Source organism: Festucalex cinctus, chromosome 3, assembly GCF_051991245.1.
Source record: "Festucalex cinctus isolate MCC-2025b chromosome 3, RoL_Fcin_1.0, whole genome shotgun sequence".
In the NCBI taxonomy this organism is placed as follows: Eukaryota; Metazoa; Chordata; class Actinopteri; order Syngnathiformes; family Syngnathidae; genus Festucalex; species Festucalex cinctus.
The window spans coordinates 26,462,182-26,486,527 of NC_135413.1; the positions used below are offsets into that span (position 1 = coordinate 26,462,182).

General features: G+C 40.7%; 2 protein-coding genes and 1 long non-coding RNA gene across 3 annotated transcripts; all 3 read left to right on the top strand.

Moving 5' to 3' along the window:
- The first annotated feature begins 184 nt into the window (after positions 1 to 184).
- Positions 185 to 7,109, top strand: wee1 (WEE1 G2 checkpoint kinase). The gene is made up of 10 exons (XM_077517157.1): positions 185 to 1,142; positions 2,291 to 2,505; positions 4,118 to 4,184; positions 4,274 to 4,446; positions 5,473 to 5,741; positions 5,845 to 5,937; positions 6,085 to 6,170; positions 6,256 to 6,426; positions 6,529 to 6,674; positions 6,880 to 7,109. The coding sequence occupies exons 1-10, from the start codon at positions 672 to 674 to the stop codon at positions 6,995 to 6,997; spliced, it is 1,809 nt and encodes a 602-aa protein (XP_077373283.1). The 5' UTR covers positions 185 to 671; the 3' UTR covers positions 6,998 to 7,109.
- Positions 7,110 to 7,894: 785 nt separating this feature from the next.
- On the top strand, positions 7,895 to 23,907 carry swap70b (switching B cell complex subunit SWAP70b). The gene is made up of 12 exons (XM_077517161.1): positions 7,895 to 8,074; positions 9,185 to 9,325; positions 12,287 to 12,460; positions 14,042 to 14,275; positions 14,687 to 14,833; positions 14,974 to 15,082; positions 16,150 to 16,331; positions 18,174 to 18,281; positions 18,354 to 18,520; positions 22,961 to 23,159; positions 23,238 to 23,334; positions 23,416 to 23,907. Exons 1-12 carry the CDS (start codon positions 7,979 to 7,981, stop codon positions 23,532 to 23,534), a joined length of 1,773 nt encoding a protein of 590 aa, XP_077373287.1. The 5' UTR covers positions 7,895 to 7,978; the 3' UTR covers positions 23,535 to 23,907.
- On the top strand, positions 18,546 to 22,219 carry LOC144016269 (uncharacterized). Its single transcript, XR_013282875.1, has 2 exons — positions 18,546 to 21,421; positions 21,504 to 22,219. It is a non-coding gene; the product is annotated as an uncharacterized LOC144016269 (long non-coding RNA).
- Positions 23,908 to 24,346: the final 439 nt, after the last annotated feature.

The window sequence follows — 24,346 nt, forward strand, 5'->3', positions numbered from 1 at the left end:
TTGCAAAGGCATGCAATGTTTCCAAGTTCAATTGATATGTTAAATATATTTCAATCATACAAAATAGTTAACGTCAGACTCAAATGTAAGGAAATCTCTGACACAACCACCTATTTTTTTGAGAAATCAATATTTTTCTGACTTTAGTCCACTCTTTCATGTGGAACGCCCCATTTTTTCAGATTTCGCAGGCGAGCTCTGATTGGCTGCCTGGTGTCACATGACTAACGGTCGCGGGAAGTACGTTAGCTCGCGTGTGATGAGAAGCAACGGATTCATGCCGAGACGCTACTTTAGTTTTTTTTTCTTTTAATTGTGGTGGAATTTGTGAGCTTTTAAGTTTGTGTCGGGGAAGGAGCGAGGTGAGCTGTTGGGCCGGAGGGCGATACCCGACTCAAGCGGGTAGTTGACTCGTTTTGGTGCCTTTTTCGTCGCATTAGATCGGCCACTTCTTCAACGTGGTGGGCTGGAGAAAAAAAAAAAAAACAGGAGCCTTTTCGAGGCTAGCGGAATCTACTAAAACTTCATTTTTTAATGCTTCTTACTGGAATACCTTCGCTCAAGGTAGTTTAAAATTAGACTTTTTGTGTTTTTTGGGGAACATTTGGAAGTTGTGCTTGTTTGTTTTTCGACGAGCAAGTTTTTACAAGAGTAAAAACAACTTGGCTAGCATGTCGAGCTACGGTAGCCATTGGAAGGACTCCCCGTCGCCCAAATTACGTCCCGTCCGCCAGAAACTCAGTTTCACGGACAGCGATGATGAGCCGATGGAGGACGTCAACGAGTCCGGCTTCAACGAATCGAACTCCCCGACTGGGTCGCGAACCAGCGTCGTTGACACGCTGCTGGAGGGCGGTGGTGATAGGAGTCCGGTGTCGAGGCAGTCGACGGGGGACGAGATTTGGTCGGAAGAGGGCTTCAGCTCCCCATCGCAGTTGCTGTCCCCGCGCTCGGAGCTCTTCGCCGCCTGCACGCCATCTCCAAGGAAAACCTCGTGGTTGTGTTCTGGCTCACCGGTGGAGCGGTTGTGCCGCCGGACCAATAAGGACGGATCCGGCTCGCCTTTCCCCACATGCCCCGACACACCTCCGCACAAAACCCTGAGAAAACTGCGACTTTTTGACACACCGCACACGCCAAAGGTGAGGGGAGAATCGCCCGTTAATTATTTAAATGTGTTTTACTGCACCAGGAATCTAAAATGGCAACTTGGCCCGTTTTGCACCTCAACTATTTTTGCTGTCAGTTGGGCAACCCAGTGACCCACATAACGAGGGTGTTGTTGCATAATAGTCCAATGTACTGAAATGACGAAATGACTGCTTGGTTACAATGACTGTGCACTTTTTTTCCTTTTTTTTTTTTTTTTAACCCCCCTGTGAAACTTATTTTTCATTTTTATTTCAATGCAATGTTGAGAGGCTATTTTTCACTTTTTTTTTGTTTTGTTTCGTTTTACTAAACCACACAAGTAACACTGCGATTTGGATACCATTTTACATTATATTTTTCTTGATAGGCTACAGTGTTTTTTTTTCTAAATTACATGAAACTAATAAAGAAAACGAAGTAAATAAAAGAAAAAAACATGCAGTGGATAAATGCTATTCACAATATTTAGTACAACCTGTTTTAAATGAAAGTACTACACTGTTTACATTTTATAGGTGCAATGATTCATCAACACTTGCTTTAAAATTGTGTTAACATTTTTGCCTATTTTCTAACTTAAGGACCAAGACGAGTACCTGAATCCTAATTAATTTGTCTGCATTTTCTGGACTGTCAATTTGAAATATTGGCCTTTTTTTTTTTAAGTAGATATGGAATTTAAAGCGTTCGTTAAATCGAGTTCATCGGTTGACATAATCTATCCCGCCGTCCTCATACTGGTTAATGGAAACTTAAAATTTGTGTTCTCATCTACAACAGCTATGCTTTAAACAAAATAAAGTTGATTTGTGTCATGTACAATGTTTACAACAACCTAGTGGACCGTCCGAGATGTAGCCACTCTTGTCACACATAAACTTACGACATTGTACTGTATTGGAGTAGTACTTGCGCACTGTACAGAATAGACGCTGCTTTTTTTTTTTTTTTTTTTTTTGGGTTTAAACTGCCCTCTGCTGTCATCTAAAATTGCCGTTAGTGTCCTCGGGCTCGCATTGCTGATGCGATGGCTCAAGAAGTGTATTCTGGGTTTGGTCACATGTGAGTTGAGTTCCCCTTGAAGCTGTTTTTTGCATGTGTGGTACATGGGCACTTAAAAGAATTGTCTGTTTTCCAGAGCCTTCTGTCCCGCGTCAGGGGTTCTAGCGGGAAGGGTCTCCTATTCAAGACTGGAGAACCTGGGACGATGCTGTCAAAGTCTATCACAGACAGTGACAGTGGCAGGAGGCGTCACACGCCTCTGGTGAACTTCAACCCCTTCACCCCCGACTCCCTGCTTATCCAGTCGGCCACACAGCAAAGGACCAACAGGAAGAGGCCACACTGGAACGTGTACGTTGTAGTTTTTCTTAATTTTCACACTCTCTCTCGTACACTTCTCTAAATACGAGGCAGTTGGAGTTTACTATAAACATGACCCATAAAGAAGCAGAATTGAACATTGTGTCTTGAAACTGCAAAATGTTCAAGCAAACCATGTGTTGGTTACCCCTAACCCTGCTAGCTTAATGCTAAATGCGAGCCATGATGGACGGGCTCGTGGAAATTAGCGCAGTTACAGAAACTATATACCGTCAAACAACTGCTTCATTAACACTCAAAGTGTAGTTTAATGCCAAAATGTTTTGGGGGGAAAAAAACAGTACATGACTCACAAGCATATATTCTCTTGGCTTCATATGAGACCGTCTCTGCTTCTTCTCTTACCTACAATGACCACGTTTACAATCATGCAGTCAATATTTGGGTTAAGGTCAGAATTCCGGTTTCTGAAACAATCAAGGTAACACGTTTACAAGCGTGGCGGACAGAGTTACTCCCCTTTACATGCTCATTTGCGCTCGATTGGAATATTCCGTTCGGACCGCGACACACGGCCAACGTAATTACTTAAATAATGTCATTTCTGCTTTTAACTTACTATCATTTCAATAAAAGACATATGTATGTCACTGACCACGCTAAATAAAGTAGTCTGTTTCCTCCGAGCTCAAGAAGTGTGGCGTCATGTCTGTTGAGACCGGCTTGAGTATTTCTGGTGGATTACACACCAGCACAGACTTATTTATATACTTGTATTTACTATATGTGTATATAGGCACAAAGTGTGGCGTTTTCACTGTAGATACACAAAACAACGTGAAAACATAGCGGAGAAATCAATATATTCAAGGGAGGCTCCTTTAGCGAGGTGGACGAGCTGCGCATAAAAGTCGTGATTACATCGACCAAGATTCCTTGCGAATCAAATAAGCGAAGAAGATGAAGAAAATGGCGAGCATGCGCACAGCAAAAAAAAACAAAAAACAATGCCCCGATTGATCGAGGTATTCAAATGCGTTTATATGCACAAGAATTCGGGTTGTGAAAGGCCCAGGGATTTAATAACCATATTCTGGTTATTGCGCGTGTTTGCATGGCCTTTCAAAACTGGAATATTGCTAATATTCGGGCTTTAAAAGGGTTATTGCCTGCTTGTAAACGTAGTCGGTCCAAATTCAGACCTGTCTATATATTGTTAAAAAAAAAAAAAAAAAACTTTCATAATCAATCACGTTAAAGCCTGCAATGCATGAACGATGAAGTGCACTAATGCAATATAGCAGGAGTTCACTGTAACTTATTTGAACGTCACAGTAAGGTCGCTCACCTCCGACCTATGGCTGGGAATTCAGACCTCATGCTTGCTCGTAAACATTCTTGTGTGCTTGTGAACGCCCCCATGCTTCGCAATCCCACCATGCACTCCGCTGCTGCCCCTACCCAACTGACAAATTTTTTTAAATCTTGGTTTTAAATGACTTCAAGGATTTTGTTGTCAATACGCAAACGGTATCAAAATTAGTTGCAGTTTGAAATTTTGATTTCCCCCCCCCATCATTGTTCGGTTGAGCTCATATTCATACCATTTTAAAAGTAAATTGTGTTCTCCATCTCCACACAGCTCCAGTGGTGAAGACATGGAGTCAAGTGATGTTGAGGACGAAGAGGAAATCCTGCCACCATCCAAGGTAACTGATTATTTATACGTCATTGTGTCCCTTTTGTAGTTGATTCCCTGTCTCAGTTCTTGCCTTTAACCCGCGTTCGTCTTCCGCAGAGGGTCACCATGATGCAGAGCAACATGATGTCGCGCTACGCCTCAGAGTTCCTGGAGCTGGAGAAGATTGGTTGCGGTCAGTTTGGCGCTGTGTACAAATGCGTGAAGCGATTGGACGGCTGCCTCTACGCAATCAAGCGCTCCAAGAAGCCCTTGGCTGGATCGGTGGACGAGTAAGTCTTTTCAGCACGAGTCTCTCTAATAATGGATGCCGATTGCTGAGCTTTCTCTTATTAGCGAGCTTAAATTGCAGGCACCAGGCTACTACCTGTTTTGTTGCTTAGCAACCAGTGCCACTGTCATCCCGGTGCAATCTTGTCCTGCACTTGGGCTGTGCAATTAACCTAAATTCAATTATAATTTCAATTATTACACTCCATAATTACAAAATCAGCATAATCGTAAACAAAAAATATTAATACAAATTTTTGAGTTGTTTAAGTTTATAAATTTGCAGCTTTTTTAAAGTTTAAAATAGCTAATTTAATAAATTTAATTGTATCCAAAAGTTGCATAATTAGTGTTTCAAATAATCGTCTTAATAAATATATATATATATATATATATATATATATATATGTTTTTTTTTTTTTTATTTGTTTTTTACTTTTAAACATTTTCTTGTTTTGTACCAAAATATGATTGTCCTATTGCACATGCTGCACTGCAACTTCAAGTTTTACTAACATAAATATTCAATATTCAGGTCCAAATGGAACTGACTTAATTATTTTTTCTATTTTATTAATTGGTCTTGATATTTTTAAATGCATAAACATTTTCTTGTTTTGCATCAAAAATAAATAAATGATTGTCCTACTGCACAGTGCACAAGCTGCACTCCAATTGCAAGTTTTTGCCAACATACATAAATAATAATAATTAATATTATTGTTGTTGTTGTTGTTATTATTATTATTATCATAAATATATATTATCATAAATTGAGTTTGGTACAAAAGAAACTTACAAAATTTAGTGTGTTTTTTTTTAAATTGGTCTTAATATTTTTAAGTGCTTAAACATTTTCTTGTTTTGTACCAAAAAATAATTGTTTGAAAAATCGTGATTTCATTAATTGCCAAAATAATCGTGATTATTATTTTTCCCATAATCGAGCAGCCCAAACCTGCTCCATTGTATTTATTGATTAAATGTAGACTGTGATTTAACACTAACCCCCTCTCTCCCCCGTGCAGGCAAAACGCCCTGCGCGAGGTGTACGCCCACGCTGTGCTAGGGCAGCATCGGCACGTGGTGCGCTACTACTCTGCGTGGGCCGAAGAAGGCCACATGCTGATCCAGAACGAGTACTGCAATGGCGGCACGCTGTCAGACATGATGGCCGACAACGCCCAGCACCACGCCCGCCTGTCGGAGCTGGAGCTCAAGGACCTGCTCCTTCAGGTGGCCCGAGGACTCAAGTACATCCACTCCATGTCGCTGGTGCACATGGACATCAAGCCCAGTGAGTTGGCCGAAGGGTTATTATTCTTTATTTATTTATTTATTTTTTGGTTGTGAGGCAATCAGGAAATTGTTTTATTTAGATGCTTATTTTTGTGTTCAAGGTAACATCTTCATATCCCGCAAGTCTGTCAGCAGTTGCGACGAGGCCGACGACGACGAGGACGGCCTCAATTCCAGTGTGGTCTACAAAATAGGTTTGATTTATGTTTCAAGGCTCAAAATAACTTTTTTATTTGTTATTTTTTTTTATTTTTTACAAATACACAAATAATCTTGACACCACTGCATATAAATAAATATATATAATTTTCCATAATAATGAGTTTATTCAATTTTTACAGGTGATCTTGGTCACGTGACGAGGGCCACCAATCACCAAGTGGAAGAAGGTGACAGCAGATATTTGGCCAATGAAGTTCTTCAGGAGGTTTGTCATCAAAACATATTGTCTTTTTTTTTTTTCTTTTTTTTTTTGAGCAAAGTCCTCAGTGGCTTCTCGCGCTCGTCCCCAGGACTGCAGCAACCTGGCCAAGGCCGACATCTTCGCGTTGGCCCTGACGGTGGTCAGCGCGGCGGGGGCCGAGCCTCTGCCCAGGAACGGCGACGCTTGGCACGAGATCCGACAGGGGAAACTGCCCGCTGTCCCCCAAGTGCTCTCGCCGGAGTTTCTCAGCCTCCTCACGGTGTGCACGACCCCTTTACGAAGACGGAATACGTAACTGCACATTTGGCCTCTTCAAAAATGCTGGTGCTGGTGTTAACTCGTCCTGTATGGTGCGTTCCAGCGGATGATTGACCCCGACCCCACCCGACGCCCTTCCGCCACAGACCTCATCCGCCACCCGGTGCTGCTGACAGCGACCAAGAGTAGCACCGACCAGCTGAGATTGGAGAACAACGCCCTAAAGTGCAAGAATGCCTTGTTGGAAAGGTGAGCGGTTGCTCGACAAACGTAAGAAATAGTCTTTGTCATTTTTATAAGGAGTCAAAACCCGTGATATACTTATATATTAGCATTAAAAAAAAAAAAAAAAACTTGTTTCAAAATACAATTAAAAAAAATATATATGTTGACAACCAAACTGGTGAATTTGGTTCCATTTATAACCTGGAAATCAAATTTTGTGTGTGCTCAGGGAGCTGCAGAAGGCTCAGCTGGCCAGAGCCTCCGCCGGAGAGAAGGGAAACAGCGGCAGCACCTCCAGACTCATCGGGAAGATGATGAGCCGGTCCGTTAGCCTTAACATCTTCTGAACATCTTCTGTTTTTGTTGTACATACGTTTAAAAAAAATGTTAATATTTGTTCAGTCAACACGTTGCCTTGCCCAAATTGTACAGTTATTTAATAAAGTCGTTCTATGTTCACCTTTTTGTCGCTCCATTATGTCAAGTTCAAATGAGATGAATTTATTATTAAACACTTAATAGTTTGTTTTTTTTTCATTAATAATTTTTTTGGCCTTAGATGGTAACATGGATGACGACTGGTAGCTGACAGCCGCACATCAAAGTTGAACAAATGCTACTTGAGTTAAATCCATGACAAAGTGCAGGCCTTTTAACGTTTTAGGCTGACTGCAACATTTTGGCTTCAAGGATGTTAAACATGCTTGTGTGTAGTCAGCAGTTTAGTTTTGTTTTATGCTGCTGAGACAATCAAGTTGGCAGAGAAAAATGGTAGCTATGCAAAACACCTGTGGGGAAAAAGTGTGTATGTAATATGTCTGTAAACAACCTAGAAAATAATTCTGCCCTGCCATTGCCATGGTTGATGCTCAGTTTAAACGTGTATGCATCACAAATGTCCAGTGTAAAATACGTTAATATTGCATCTACAGTGATAAATGTACTATTTTAAACAAGATGACGTGGTGGTGAATATCTGTAAATCTACTAGAAGTGGGGGGAAGTATAAAATATATTTACTCTAAAAATGTCAACTCAGTCACAATTTTTTTTTTAAATGTCTTAAAATCACGTATAAAGTTAAAATATTACTCTTAGCGAAGGTGATTCTTGAGTGGGCACCTGAACGCAACACGATAAGAACTACTCAAAAAGTGAATCACGAAAATCCACCGTCACGTGATCTGAACTGTGCGTTCGCCCGTGCGAGAGAGAGAGAGAGAGAGAGAGAGAGAGGAGAGAGAGAATGCAGTGTGAAGTGTGACGTCCAAGCAGAAGGAAGGAGAAGAGAGAGCGAGTCGACGCAGCATAATCAACCGACCACGGTGATGTCTCTGCGGGACGAGTTGTTGAAGTCCATCTGGCACGCCTTCACGGCCCTGGACGTGGATAAGAGCGGAAAAGTGTCCAAATCTCAGCTCAAGGTAAGATTCAAAAGAAAGACAGAAACATGAACACGGTTTTGACGAAACTTCCTCTTGAAAGGACTAACGAAACGCATGGATGACTCGCACCTGCTTGTCAGCTAATTTTACTCACAAAAAAAAAAAAAAGTATTTTGAGTGTGAACGTTAAAAGTTGAACATTTGCTGCTCAACATGGCAAATGGTCCCAAAAGTTAGCTAGAGATGTAAACCGTGAAACGATGTATTACGTTATTAAAAGCAGTTATATATATCCAGATATTCAGCCAGAACTAGTCAGTGAGCTCAAATAAATGTATGAAACACTGTACTGTAAGTCGCATGAGCTCGTTGTTAAAACTTCAAGTTCATATTTTGTTGTTGTCTTTTGATGAACTGAGGGCAGTGAAGCCACAGAGATGCCTGTGTCAGGGGCAAAGCAAACATGGCGACCCCACTACCAAAAAAAAAAAAAAAAGCATCCTTGTTTTTATGAAGTCAGTGTATTAGATTTTTAAAACATTTATTACATGTTTCACAGTCGAAAAACATTTCTGTTTTGATTAATTCAAGTGTTGGTAAAGTGCAATTACTGTGTTGCTACACTGACAAACTATTTCAGTTATTAAAGTTTGTAATTTTATTGTCAAAGACTTATACAAATCACTTCTTGTTTAAGTTAGTGTTGTTTAAATCAGGCATGGAAAAACTTCTCTTTTTTCAATGTATCATCATCAGATTGACTTAATGGAATGATTTACTTTTTGAAACATTCAAAAAGTAGTTGGAAAGTAATTATGAAAAAGATTTGTTTTTTATAATGAGTGAAGCTTACATTTGTACTATACAGAAATAACTAAAATAATAATAATAATAATAATAATAATAATAAAGATGTCTTTTTTTTGAATGGAAAATTACCTTTATAAATAGAAAATTAACATTTTTTTGTTAAAAAGAATAAATGCAAAACAAAATAGTTTTACCTACCTATTTATTTAAAAATAAAATACATGAAAATAAAACAAATGACGTGATGTAAGAGCTTAGAAATTCATTCATTAGTCATATGTGATAATCAGGGTGTTTTTAAACTTGAAGGTCCATGTTGTTTCGTACGTGTTTTCGTAGGTGTTGTCACACAACTTGTGTACAGTAATGAGGATCCCACATGACCCCGTGGCTCTGGAGGAACACTTCAAAGATGATGACGAGGGGCCCGTCTCCAACCAGGGCTACATGCCTTACCTCAACAAGTTCATCTTAGACAAGGTCAGCAGTCAGCACGTCTCGACAGCTACAGTGGATATATAATGTATACACATATGTCTTCAAATGACACTTTTGTGGTGATATTAAAAATTGAATGTGTCTTTTTGAGTGGGGAAGTGAAAATAAATAACTGAGATAATATGGTTGCACATGCGCGCACAAACTGTCATGAAAGGGAAAAATTAACCAATCACATTCACATGGTAAATAAATGGGAGTCAGCACACAACGGAAACCATTTAAAGTGCTTATGATTAACCTCAGATAAAGTTCAGATGTTCTAGACATATCTCACAGCAACAAATGATGGACCAATATTATATTTTGACAGTGTAATAAAAACTGCGAGCAAAAATATCACGGAGTTAAAATTTCAGCTCTCAAATGACCCTTTTAAAAAAATATGTATAGTTGGGTAAGAAAAAAAAAAACATTGAACACTATTTTATGTTTTAAACAAAATACAGGGTGTTCCAAAATGTTTGACCACATTTCGTAGGCCAATAATTTTGACAGTTTTCGTTGGAATTTTCACAGTTTGTGTAGAAACGGTTCAAGTTTTTTTGTGTAACATCGAGCTTACACAAAACACAGGAAAGGAAGTTCTGAATGTCCGAAAAAGCAATTGGGCTGTAATTCCAAAATATAACCTGACACTTGGTGTTGAACATTTATGAAAATCTGTCATAGAACCAACAAATATTTGTACTTTTCTTTGTAAATTTAAGAAATAAACCTTGTGACCTTCAACATAAAGTGTATTTAGTTTCATAAAGATCCATCAAGTAGTTTCCGAGATATGGGCATTTAGAATGGGGACAACCATTTTGGAACACCCTGTATAAAATATTTAGTACAGAAGACACGTTCATCATGTTAAGTTTAAATAAATGAATGGTCTTCTGTTTGAATTCTTCTTAGTAAGTCATAGTGTCATCACTTTTGAGCTATATTTAGAAATGACCAGTGGGCTACTCATGTTGTCCTTGGACTAACTAGTACCCACTGGCACGTTTCTTTTCTTCTTTTTTTTTTTTACAATGCACATGAATCTGAGGGAAAATGCATCTGTTTTTTCAGTATAGATCTGTGTTACCCACTGAGAAGTGAGGCAGCTGTTTACTTAACTCTGAAAGCATCCAATCATACTGTGCCCTGCTCAAATGTACCCTCAAAAAAGAAAATATCTATCACTCAATCTTATTGTCAGTCTGTCATCAGGCTGCTATCAAACAACAGTGCATTCATTGTCCATCTCTCGTTGATGATGTCACAGACGCTTGCTCTTCCTTGTCCTGACATTGCGATTTTATGTTGTCTCTATCTCGACTCAACACACAGACAGGAATCCTATTGATTTTGAGTGACTCTTGTTTCTCTCGCTCTCTCTCTCACTCTCACTCTTGTCACGTCACTGTGAGTGACTTTTAGTGTTATCAGGAAATGCAAAAGTCATGATGTAAGTTCAGGACGTGTCGTCATCATCATCATCCCGTACACACAAATACACGCAGATTAAGTGATGGCATCATTATAGAGTAGTGAGGAAACGCCACCCTGGTACACAGAGAAACAGTCATTTTGAGTACATGCGTGTGTCAGGGTGGTCCAACCTGTTGTCTGGTCACATGACACCACAAGGCATCCCACTGTGTACATAAATGGACTCTGAGTCTTGAAAAATGCCAGGTCGACTTTTTCCCCTACATTTTGTAGGAAAATGCCCTTTTTTCCAGGCATCACAACAGTGGCCCCCACGGAAGCACAACATTTTCCAGCACAGCTTTGATGCAAAGCTTCCTTTGGAGCATCTACATTTATTTTGGTAAAAAAAAAAAGAAAAAAAGAGGGGATTGTCTAGCACGCTTGCTAATCTTTGAGGGAGGTGCCATTCTGAGCCTTTTTGGGTGGAGTGGCACAAGTTTCCACACAAGCCCCACAGAACACAATAGCGGTTACATCACATCCTGTCTGTGTGCATGTGTATAGTAGTCTTAGATTACGCATGATGACAAGGAAAGTCGCGTTATAATGATGCCCACGAGCCGCTTCACTTCCGGCCTACTCATTTTGTCTCGATGTGTGCTCTGCAAGCCGCATGAGTGCACGCTCGGCCTGCCAGCCGTCTCCATGGCGACGCTTGTGTTCCCCTCCGCGTTCCTCACATTTTCTCGGGAAGTTCAGCATGATTTATTTTTGCTGTTGTTGACAGACACAGGCACTTCTCTTTTGCGGCACGATAGAAACTATCATGGCACACTTCCTTAATTGTGCCATTCACATTAATGCTTTATTTTATTCTTGGAGAAATTGGGGGGGAATCAAGAAAAATGTAAAAAAATAAATAAATAAATACAATCTTAATCTCCTCCTTTAAATTTTAGACTTTAACTTGCTTTAGAAACAAAGAGATTATTTCAGTAGTTTTTCTGATGATTAAAACAAAAAAAAAGTTAGAGATATATATTTACATGATGACAATTTTTAAAAAAAAAAGGGAGATTGTTGTGTGTGTGTTTTTTTTTAATGGAAAAAATAACGTATTTTTGTTTTTCTGATACAAAAGAAAATCTGCAATTGCTTTCCATTAGGCAGCAATAATGGACAAGTCAATTTTTTATTTTTTTTTTAGTTTTTCATGTTATTTTGTTCAAATATTGTTGTGCTTTTTCCCCCAATAAAAAAAACAGACTTGATAGACATGCTTATCACAAAAAGTATGTACTATAGTCATATATAAGCCAGCTGGGATAGGCTCCAGCACCCCTGCGACCCTTGTGGGAAGAAGCGGTTAAGAAAATGGATGGATGAAGGAATATTTATGCAAATAAATAAATAAAAATATCCATTATAAAAAAAAAACTCACCAAATTTGGATAAACATACTGTAAATGAATAACATCCATTATTTGTCATTGAAGTTCATTGGTAATACAGTATATTTTCGCTTATATGTGACAGGCGACGGACAACTTTGATCGTCAGGACTTCGACAGGATGTGCTGGACTTTGTGCTCCAGGAAAAACCTGGACCAGAATCAGCTGCTCATCTCCAACGAAGACGCCTTCAAAATCTGGTGCATCTTCAACTTCCTGTCCGAGGACAGCTACCCGCCGGTCATCGTCACGGAGGAGGTCAGCACTTCCCGCGTTGCAGTATTACGCTCCTGTATGGATTACCACATGTTCGTTTGTAAGATGATAAGGTCGCTTGATGTGTCGATCAAGAACAGGAAGTTGGGAACTTCCTCTTCTGTTACAAATGCTGGAAAATTTGGGCTTTGACAAACATCGTTGATCACAGGAAGTTTGTCACACGCTGTCATATTCTATATTCTGTACTGTATGTTTGTGTTTTGCCTTGTGTGACTGCTGAGAGAAAAACACAAAAAGTATTGCTTGAAAAGAAATAGTTCTGTGAGATGAGCATTTTAAAAATATGACATCGTTATCAAAAAAATGTGAATGCTGAGCGACAACAATTCAAAGTAATATCCAAGACTGATCAATTTAAAACTATATTGGCCGACATTTTTTCTATTTTTTTTTTTAGAACGTCATTATCTTTATGATAATCGTCATTTGTTGTATATTGTTAATGTGTAAAAATATATCTTAAAAGAGCTAATATCTGCTGATTAAATTGGCCAACCAATTAAAAGTGGTTGGGACGTAATCTGAATGCTGACAGACATTCAAGCTAATGTTACTGTGCATTACAATGGGTTTATGCAGGTTGTGAGACACATTAACACTATCTAATGCTGAGAGATGAGCATTCAGGCTGGTATTGGTGTATTGTGTATCAAAAATGTGAATACTGTGATACGAGCATTCAAAATAATACCATCATGCAAAAAAGCGTTTTAACTCATACTTGTTTTATGTTCTGGCGTTGGATGATCCCAAAAACGCAGACACAAATAAGAGTTTAACACTATTCGCATAATATCAAAAGGTGAGGAACTAACTAGACTAGACCAGAAACAACGAGAAGGCATCAAGGAACAGAGGAGCAGGTGGCCAGATGGAACAGAGGTAATAATCCAACAAAAATACACACTTCTCAAGACAGCGAATCGATGTGTTTGGTTCTGGCTAGACACGTGGGTAACAGGACTGACATGGAATTCTCTGATTGGATGTTGACCAGATAAAGAGATTTAAGATTCTTGACATCACATAGCTCCTGACATCACATAGCGTCTTACCAGTTGAAACTAGATGCTGGTTACATCAGTTCAAAACAGACACTTGACCACATGGTCATGACCCAAACATAACCCTTGCATGACCCACTCATAACCCTGTCATGCCCTTGGATGACCCAAACATAACCCTTGCATGACCCAAACCTAACTCTGTCATGCCCTTGCGTGATCCAAACTTAACCCTGGCATGACCCAGTCATGACAATACTGGTGTGCATCAAAAATACTATGAATGTTGAAAGACAAACATTTAACCAAGTTGATGATGTGAATTCTGAGAGACAACCATTCAAATGGCAATAGAAATCATTTCAGAAATGCTAAGAGAAAATACTGTATGAAAAATAGTCCATTAAATGTTGAGCGACAAGCATTTAAATGATGCAACTGTGTGGCAAAAACGTGAAATTTACCATGAGGACCAATGCTTGACTGTATTTTTCATTTGGGCTGGTGACATCATCTCTCAGCATTGGCACACCATGTTTCGCCTGCGTGTTTCCAGATGGAGTACTTCCTGCGCAAGCTGACGGAGGCGATGGGGGGCAGCTGGGTGGAGGAGCGCTTCGAGGACTACAAGCTGCAGATGCTCTCTCAGCAGCAGCAGCAAAGCATCAGCGTGTGGCAACTCATCGCTCTGGTGGGCTCCGGGCACTTCAGCAAGGGCATGGACAGGCAGACCCTCTCCATGGGTATCCACGAGCTCCACCAGGAGCTCATCATGGACGTGCTCAAGCAGGTCCGTCCCCATTTAACCATTCAAAGCATGCAGCAGAATTTTAAGTATTTACTTTTTTTTTACCTTTTAATTTTTTTATGTGTGGCTCGTTACTGAACTTAGCATGTGCTAATTGTGGTTAGATAGCAGCTTTTATGACGTGCACTAGATAGCGCTACTTTTCTCCATTCAAAGCATGCAGCAAAAATGTACACCTTTTAAGTTTTCTCTGCCATGCTTACTTGCTTTGCCTACTTAAAGAGATGCACATTTAAGTATTGAGGCAACCTTGCAGAAAACAGTAAAACTGTTTGGAATTTTGCTGCATGCTTTGAATCAAAGACAGTAGCGCCAGCTTGTGGACAAATTGTCCAAACTGAAACATTAACGCACATGATAGCGTAAGTTTAAGTTAAGATTCACTTTGTGCAGGGCTACATGATGAAGAAAGGCCACAAGAGGAAGAACTGGACAGAACGTTGGTTCACACTAAAGCCTAACTCCATCTCCTATTATGTGAGCGAAGACCAAACTGAGAAGAAGGGGGACATCTTATTGGACGAACACTGCAGTGTGGAGGCAAGGATAACTTCCTCTCTAAACACATACAAGACTCAGAACATTCCAATCCAAAAGCTATTCAAAAATCACCACTTTTTTGACAATGGAAAAGTAAAAAAGGTGTTGTGAACTGAACTGATGTGTGCAATTTTTTTTAGCCTCTGGCAGACAAAGAGGGCAAGAAGTGCCTCTTTTTCATCAGATCTTCAAATAAGAGTTTTGAAATCAGTGCGTCAGACAAGAAGAAGAAGCAGGAGTGGATTCAGGGTAAGTCAGAAAATATTCACATTTTTGTCATGTTATACAGCTTATTCCAACATGGAATAAATTGTTTTGTTACCCTCAAAACTGTACACACAAAACCATAATGACAACATGAAAAAAAGTTATATGATAACATTTATTTAAAATGAAACAAAGAGATCAGGTTAGTATTACTTTACTGCAGTTTAACACGTCAGCGAATCATCATCTGCGTCAGAAAGAAAGTTCTTTGTTCACAATTTTTGTCGTGTTAAATGAAATTTTATATCTCGCAAGTACTAGCCGAATCGCAAGGCTGTATCGGTGAGTAATCAAAGAGTGAAAAAAAGTCTGAAAAATGTGGTATTGAATAAACCGGGTTCTGAAATACTTGCATAGATGGGATGTCTTTCTTCTGTATTATTAATACATTTGCAAAAATCTTAAAAACAAAAACAAATATTGTCATTATGGGGCGTTGTGTGTACAATTCTGAGGAGAAAAGTAGATTTAATCCATTTTGGAATAAGGCTGTAAACAACAAAATGTTTTAAATACCCGGAAAAAAAAAAAGATTTTTGATCCAGGGGTTGAAATTTCAGGATGCAGTGTAACACATTGGGAACTTAATTTGACCTTCTCTGACAACGCTTCAATATTTTTTCTCCCAAAACTTGCTGTTCTCTAACAAGAAGCTGAATGTCAAAATTGACAACAGGTTTGTGATCCACATTTCTTCACATTTTCATTGCATGAGATCAAGACACCACCTAAAATTTGATCAACAGTACCTTGCTATTGCGATACTTCAAACAGGATGTTCTCAGAGGGAAGTGGCTGACGGAAGGTTATGAGCAGGTTGCAACAGAGATACACAGAGATTGGTAGAGTCACAGAAAGGTATAGAAAAAACAAAACAAAATTTTTGATTTTCAGTTGTTTGTTAGAGAAGCGTAAGTAGTGCTAAAAGTGCATTCAAAAGTTGAGGCAAGAGTTGTCCATTTTCCTTTTTTCCTGCAATTTCACCTGAAAGCCAAACAGCCCAAATATTGTGTATAAGCATTATTGAGCATGCTTGCGTTTTGTGGCAGCCATTCAGACGTGCGTGAACCTGATGCGAGCCGGCCGCCAGGCGCCCCACCGCGAGTCGCGCCACAAACGTCGCGAGCTGCGCCTCAAGCAGCAGGCCGACCAGGAGGAGCTGCGGACCAGGATGAAGGAGCTGCAGACGGCCAACGAGGCCAAGCAGCACGAGCTGGAGGACATGAGGAAGGTGAGGACGGCGCAAGGAGGACGACACGTCCGCTTTTATTACCTCTGCCAAGCACAGGGGCAAGAGCTCTTGTTTTGATTTGTTAACTGCCAACGTTACACAAAAATAACTTATTGGGAGGTGTATTCGTGGGGTTGGTTATCAATGAATACTCAAAAAGCTTTCAATAGAGATGGGCAACCTTCCAAGTGGGTGAAGACGTCCCAAACGAGCCACATTGTTATTCCCAACAGCGCCATTGTTCTGAAGCATTCGCACTCTCTGGCCAGTTTGACGGCGTGTCATGAATACGAATAGCGTCCACCCTCCACATGTACGCCCCCTCCCCCTCCCAGCTCATGAATGTTGTCTCGCTTCTTGTCATGCAGGAATGCAAAAATGAAGCAGGGTCGCTCACCCAGTCGGTCGCCGTTAAAACACACTCTTCTGGTTTGTAGCCACAAACCGGACCGTCCAGCAGAATGCTGACGTGGATTAATGTGCTCTCGGTTTCGGACGCATGTTAGCATTAGCATTAGCAACTTTTACTCTCTAAAAAGAAAGTTGTCATCATGACGTGACCTCAATGAATCATCCATCAGTAATAGCGGGAAGTAACCAAATACAACTTTGTTACTGTACTTATGTAGATATCTGATGAAATTTTACTTTTACTCCCTATATTTGAAAAGTAATGTCTGAGTCGAAAGTACAGACATTACTTTCCAAAGTTTTGACTCCTAGCTTTGTCAAAACAGGATAAAAACACCAAATGTATTTTTCAGTTACCAGTGATGTCTTTTTGTTAGCAAAGCTATATGAACACCTTGTTTTGATAGCATTAAACTTGAGTCAATGCTACAGTAGCATTGGGACTTGTAACATGATTTATTTATTTTTTCTTGTCCGTATACATCTATTTTGTTTACAATGTGGTCTATGCAACTCGACTAGTCCAAACATGGCATTCTGACTAATATTGTGCTTGTGGAATATGAATTAATAAGTAAATCCACCAATTTTTATCCAACTCTGATGGCGGCCATTTTGCCACCTGCTGTTGACTGAAAATTACATCATAGTTGCTCAAGGACCAGGTAACGACAAATCACGGCTCAGCTTGTGAATATCACATGATCAAACTCACATGATTGTTTTTTCTTTTTCTTTTAAATGAAATTTGTATAATTTGTAGCTATCAATGTCATGTTACCTTAGCCTTGAGCAAGTGTGATGTCATTTTCAGTCAAAATGAGATGTGGAAAAACAGGTGGATTTTGCTGCTTATTTCATGTTCCACAAATGCAATATTAATTAGAATACCGTAGTTAAAGTAGTGAGAAGGCAGAACATAACTTCACATTTAACGCTTGTATGACAGATAACACTAACTCAAAATTGCCTGACTAAAAAATCAAACACAACAAAACACATTATTGTCAACTAACCCTAACCCTGAAACAGATTTTATTTCCATTATTTCCCATGTGGGGAAACTGGCTGATGCGCTGGAGCAGATTGGATTGCACTGTTGTTGTTCAAGTGGGTACACAGTGTGTGCGTGTGACACTCTGGTGTGCTCACTGGCTGATACACTTTGTCTTGGTGTTGAATGCACAAACATTTGGCATTGAGGTGCCACTCTTTTGTCCAGCAGTTTGTGACTGCATGAATGCACGAGTGTATGCACGCGCTCGCAGTCACACACTGCACAGAAGTAAATAAAGTGCTCGTTTGTTGCCATTGTTCAATGTATACTCTACTGTCTGTCTCACGCTCTGCCTCTCTCACACTGATTGATTGATTTATTTCCAACAATAAAATATCGTGAAAGTGTATGTTAACCTATCGTGTGGTCATCAGGCTCTGGAAGAAGCGGCAGCCAACGCGGCGGAGGAAGAGCGGCGGCGGCTTCAGACTCAGGCCGACCTCCAGGACCGCTACAGGGTGGACTTGGAGAGAGAGAAGATGGTGCGTACGAGCGTTGACTCGTCCAGGCCACAGCATCAGGTACACATTTATGTGCGCTCGACATCTGTTCAGGTGAGACAACAGATGGAGGAGCAGGTGGCTCAGAAGTCCACGGAGGTGGAGCAGTACCTGCAGAGGGTCCGCGAGATGGAGGACATGTATCGGCGGCTGGAGGACGCCTTGGAGGACGAGCGACGCGCCCGCCAGGATGAGGAGACCGTCCGCAAGCTGCAGGCCAGGTCAGTCGGCAAAAATATTACAAAATATTTGTCTGTCCGAAATTTACAACAGCTAATTGATTACACTGTGGATTAGCATTATATGAATTATGATTGGCATTTATATTAACAGAATTTTGATGTTGAATGTCTTTGTTTGTAGCGCTTCTTGACTTTTTTTTTTTGTGGGTTATGTACCGAAATGAAACTGGTTTTGGAGGCTTGTTTAGCAAAAAAAAAAAAAAAAATGTATATATTAAAGTCTTAATTTCATCTAAAGTCCAAATTGAATGTCCTGGGAAGAACGGTGCCTTGTTAAATGGTCTCACAAGCAGTCACATATTCAAGTTCCTCTTTGACCTTCCTTCCTCTCTGCTGACGTTAACTTTCCTGACCAGGGAGCGGGTGAGTCGGCACAGTTTGACAAAATAGTAGATGCTGAGTGCTTAAAGTGGAGCGCACACACGAAGAACATAAACACAGGAGCTGTAATCAGATAAGACTATATCTGTTAGAGGGATGGTTTTTAAAATGGCGGCTGGAAAGCCCCAGCGGTCTGCAGGATTTAAATTGACGTAACAAAATAATTTGCAATAAAGTATTGTTTTTAAAAAGTGCATACCTATGTGTGCAAATTAGGGAGTGGCACACTGGTAACATTTGGGGCCATTAAAACCAGGACTACTTGTACCATTTTTGACAGCTTGTGATCTGACAATGACGGCATTACGTAAAATAATTATTAATTGCTGTTTGAGAAGCTAATAAAAGCAAGCGGCGACTGGAAATGACATTGCAGTTGCTTAGCTCAGTTAATGACCAATCACAGCTTACCTGATTTCTGAAGCTGAGCCATGATTAGTTGTTGCCTGAGCCCTTAGTGATGTCATTTTCAGTCGACGGCAAGTCACAAAATTGTCGCTCCCGCAGATGATAAAAACAGTTGGATTTTGATGCTCAGTTCATATTCCACACAAGCAATATTAATAAGAATATCACGTTTTGGCTAGTGGGGCTGCATAGAACATATTGTCAAGAAAATTTTGGAATTGACTTCTAAATTATGTAATGTAGCCTAGTATAAACGATAACATGGAATATAAAGCGTATAGAAAAGCAACAAGGAAGATGGAGCACAAACTTTACTGATTTTTTTGTTTTGCATAAAAGTTACAAAACAACACTGAAATACTTTTTAAATTATTATTAAAAATAGACAAAAAATGATGTACACACAAATGAACTTTGAGCAGAAAGATTTCCTATGCGAAGTTATGATAGTATAGATGTAGAAATATAGCATAGCAAGCCACAAAAAAATGACTCCATATGAATCTGAGAACATGAAACAAACGTATTTACAGAACTCAAAACAGTTTGCCGTCAGCCTATTGGCAATTTACGCACACAACCGTCACCGTCGCAGTGCACTGGCCACACACAACCTTGTGGCATTTCACGCAGTAATGATTGGAGCGGTTTTTGCCACACTTCTTTCGAATCTGGCACTGGCGTCTTTTCTCCGGGTCTGTCGCCGGGACCGGGGAAGGGGCGGGCGCGGGCTGCCTGGCGAGAAGCTTCTGTGCGCTCATGTGGTCAGCGCGCAGTTCCTTGGCCAGCATGAGGAGGAAGTTACAGCGGGGAATGGTCTTACCGAGACATTTTGTGTACAGCACCCAAGCGTTGATGGCTGCCATGTCCAGCATGTTATAAAAAACCGCTACCGGCCATCTTCTTGTACGCGCCTTCACGGAATATCGACGCATCATCTGCTCCAGCACACTCACGGCCTTCTTTGTGCGGTTGTAGTAAACCACGGGCTCGGGCTTGGCTCTGGCGCCGCTCAGGGCGCCGGCTGACGTGTGCACCGTGCTCAGAATGCACACGTTTTTGTGCACTTTGCACTGGTAAATAGTCAGGGTGCTGTCGGTGGTTTTTAGCACGTTGGTGGTAAACAGCGACATTTGTGCATAGACACATGGCGGCAACTCCTTTCTGATTTTGCTGACTGTTCCAACGAGACTGGTTTTCTTCATCTGTAAATCCTGTGCGAGCGGGACAGATGTGTACAATTTATCTGTGGTGATGATTCTTCCCATCCCTGTGAACGGGCCTACCAGCTTCAGCACCACGCCCCTCCTGAGTCGCTGGCCCAGAGAGCGCCTCGCGCCTTTGCCCAGGTAAGGAGCGGCGTTCAGCATATATTTGCTGGCCACATCAGCCGCAATCAAAAACTTGATGCCGTATTTTTCTGCCTTGTTTGGCATTTGCTGCGTAAAAGGACAGGGAGCTCGGGTGGGGAGCAGCTGTTCGCCCACAGCGATCTCAGAGCCCGCTTTGTAGTGGAGCACGCAGTTCCTGATAAAAGCGTCCCACATCTCGCTCGCCAAGGCAAACGTGTCGGACCGACGACGTGCGCACTTGGCGTCGTTCCTGTCAAAGCGCAGGAATCTCATAATAGTTTTGAAACGTTGTTTTTGCATCGTCTCCTTGAAATAGGGAAATCCCCATTGCGGGGACCAAAAGCTGGACAGCTGCTGTTTTCTTTCTCCTTTGGCCCCGCGCGCGTACACAAGCGCAATGAATGCCTGGAGCTCGGCTAAACTCAAGTCCCACGAATCGTCCTGCAGGACTCTGCGGGCTTCGACGACGGTGCAGTCCCGTATGTGCTCCAGCATGTCCTCATCTACCAGGCACTTGAAGGCTGTCAAAGTCGTATGGATTTTCTGCTTTGCTAGCGCGGTGGGGCCCTCGCCCTCTATCGACACATTTTCCATTTGTTGTCTCTCGCTCTCCTTCGAAGGGACCACTGGAGTCCACACAGTACCATCTTTCCCCTGCTCTTGCTCTTCCGAGGCAGATTGCTGTGGGTTAGACGGTGCCTGTTGTCCAGTGGCCTGCTCTGCTCGCGGCCCAGCTGTTGTAAAAAATATTCATTTATTACTAATTTCAACTCTGTCCTGTACTGCCAAAAATGTCTATCTAACAGCCTATATTTCACTAGAAGCTAATAATACCTTGACTGGTGATGCCATGCCTCCTCTTCGCCGGGGGCTGTTCTTCCTTGGACTCACAGTCTGAATCAGTCGAGAAATCCGGCGACCAATCACCCTCAGACTCGTCATCAGTTCCAGACTCGGCCTCGTCAGTACTTGGAAGCAGCTCTAATTCCTCCTCTACTGTACATCGTTTTTTATAGACCATGGTTAACTGTAGCTCTTTTCAAAAATCGATGCCGCCGCTGAATTGTGGTTGCTATGGAAACATGGTGCAGCGTCGCCTGCAGCACAAAAAAAATTACATTTAAATTATTAGAGCCTCAAATTGATGCTTGTGGTAGTTGAAGAAATTATGACTTGGAAAAACTTTGGAAAGGGAGCCATTAGTGGCAAAACAATGCCATCTCGTGGCTAATGTAAGAAAGTGCAACTGGAAGTGACAAAAACTTAACAGCAAAAATAACGTCGATAAAAGAAAAACATACCTGCCGAACACAAAACAGGACACTGTTCGTCTTCTTAAATCATTATCTGCACATCTGCTCCCTAAACATACAATATATCCGCATTTACAATATGAAAGGATAATTGCTTTCACATTGTTGGTCAAGTAACAATGCGTATGAATTTGCGTCAAAGCGGCGACACTAATAATCACCTATAAAACTATTACTGTCGGCGAAAGACCTTGATATCGTTGTAACATGTTACTATGCACAAATATTTACCAGCCCCATAAAGAGCTAAAGTCGCAAATTCGCAATTTGAGGGGAAGGAGGAAGTAGCTACGGAAGCCCAACAGGAGGATATGACGAAATGTTGATAAATGAAAATGGATCAGTGAGATTAAATACTATAAACAACAAAATAAAATTATCATTTAAATATATAAAAAAAAACAATTAAAAAAAAAAAACTACGAACCTAACTCTTTTAAACCATGACTTCCGGGTTTAATGTGTTCTTCTGCCATTATGTTGAACGATGACATTTAGGTGTATATATAGTACTACTCGTCTAAAAAAAAAAAAGTTCACCACCATTAATAATTGTTAAATGTAAAATCTGTTTTAAGTTAACTATAATGATGAATAAAAAAAGGTTTAGTGCCAAAGTGATGGATGCGTCGTTACGTCTCGTTTTTTTTTTTTTTTTTTTTTTTACCTTCTTAAAAATAAACTTAAAAAATGAGACAGATGGCACAGGTCATTCATAGGTGAGATTTAAAAATAAAATTTAAAAAAGTAAAATATAAACGGTAGTTTGATAATAAAATAACACATTCTCATTCTTGTTTTATTTATTAATTTAATAATAATTAAATTACCAATACTGAAATGTTTATTAAATGTACATAATTCATGCATGTTTTCTGTTCCGTGGTGTTGGACGAGATGTTAGACTTTATGGATATTTCACGCGGTAAGCATTAGCCGCTAACAGTGGCGGTGGTTTGGCGCAGGTTGCTGGAGGAGGAGGCGGCCAAGCGGGCCGAGCTGGAGCAGATCCACCTGAGGCAGCAGCAAGCCATCTCGGAGACTGAGGCCGAGAAGGAGGAGTTGCACAAGGAGCGGCTGGCCAAGGACCAAGCCCTGAGGGACGCCATGATGCAGCTGCAGCAGCTAGAGCAGGACAGGCAGGGGGCGCTGGAGCAGTACCAGGTCACATAACGCAAATTTCCAGTCACAATATGATCAAGAGTGGATTATAATCATTTTGTATTTTTGCGCGTGCGTCAGACGGTGATGAAGAAGCTGGAAGACGCCACCAACAACACAAAGACGTGGAAGCACAAAGTGGCCGAACACGAGGGCTTCATGCGCCTCATTCAGCCAGGTAACGTCGGAAATGTCTCCATCTTTTTTCATAACTTTCACTTCATTTCATATCAGATCTGTGTATATATTGACCTTTCAGGCTCCAAGGGTCATCAGATGATCACAAACTGGGGCCCGGCCGCCTTCTCGGACGCCGAGCTGAGCCTGAGGGAGAAGAAATGGCAAGAAATGAAGAACCAGGTGACACCGGCGCAGTAGACAACAACAACAACAACAAGGCTACGTTAGCAAGGCTAACACCTAAATCATGGCAGGAATACAAATACTATCATCCATGTAATGTTTTTACATGTTGTTCCCACCACCTCCCGAAATGATAGGCAGCAAAAAAATTAGAAAACAACACATTAATAAAGACTTGCGACCGTACCTAATCAAGTGTCCAGTAAGCATACTTTTTGTCACCCCTAATTATGTGTAAATATGTTATTTCTGACTCAGAAAACTATAGCACTCATGCTAATATTAACTAGTGAACGTTTGAAGACTCCTATGTGTTTAGAGTAATACAGGCATGTCATTTTTACATGTTAATAAATGTAAAATGTGGAATAAAAATGTGTTGAAGTTACTTGAATGTGATCACGCATTTTTTCCATTTGGATTATTTCTAAATTCTACTTTCGCGATCGTTTGGGTCTTCCTGTTCCCTATATGTTCAGTAGGGGTCGCTGCATCAAAGCCTATTCCATAATCAAACGGTGAATTCATATTCATATTCCTGAACATCCTTTGTGTTACTCCCTCCAAGCACGAACAGACACAAGTGGTTTACTTTACAACTGGTTTATTTAAGGCTTGTCTTTTCCTTAACAAGGTGCCGTCTGTTTGGTAACTTCTGGAAGAGTAAAACTAAAAGTGTAAGCGCAGACCAACCGGATGTCTACCTTTCAAAATATAAGTTCACAAGGAAACACTATTGCGTCAAATAAAACACGATACATTTAGAGGTAACAATAACTGCAGTTACACATTGACTTCATGTTTCATAAGAATTTTAACCATTCTAA

Coding starts and splice junctions, on each gene's coding strand:
- wee1 (XM_077517157.1), top strand. CDS start 672: ATGTCGAGCTACGGTAGCCATTGGAAGGACTCCCCGTCGCCCAAATTA. Junction 1,143..2,290: donor ACACACCGCACACGCCAAAG/GTGAGGGGAGAA, acceptor TCTGTTTTCCAG/AGCCTTCTGTCCCGCGTCAG. Junction 5,742..5,844: donor GCACATGGACATCAAGCCCA/GTGAGTTGGCCG, acceptor TTTGTGTTCAAG/GTAACATCTTCATATCCCGC.
- swap70b (XM_077517161.1), top strand. CDS start 7,979: ATGTCTCTGCGGGACGAGTTGTTGAAGTCCATCTGGCACGCCTTCACG. Junction 12,461..14,041: donor CGGTCATCGTCACGGAGGAG/GTCAGCACTTCC, acceptor GCGTGTTTCCAG/ATGGAGTACTTCCTGCGCAA. Junction 18,282..18,353: donor ACTTGGAGAGAGAGAAGATG/GTGCGTACGAGC, acceptor ACATCTGTTCAG/GTGAGACAACAGATGGAGGA.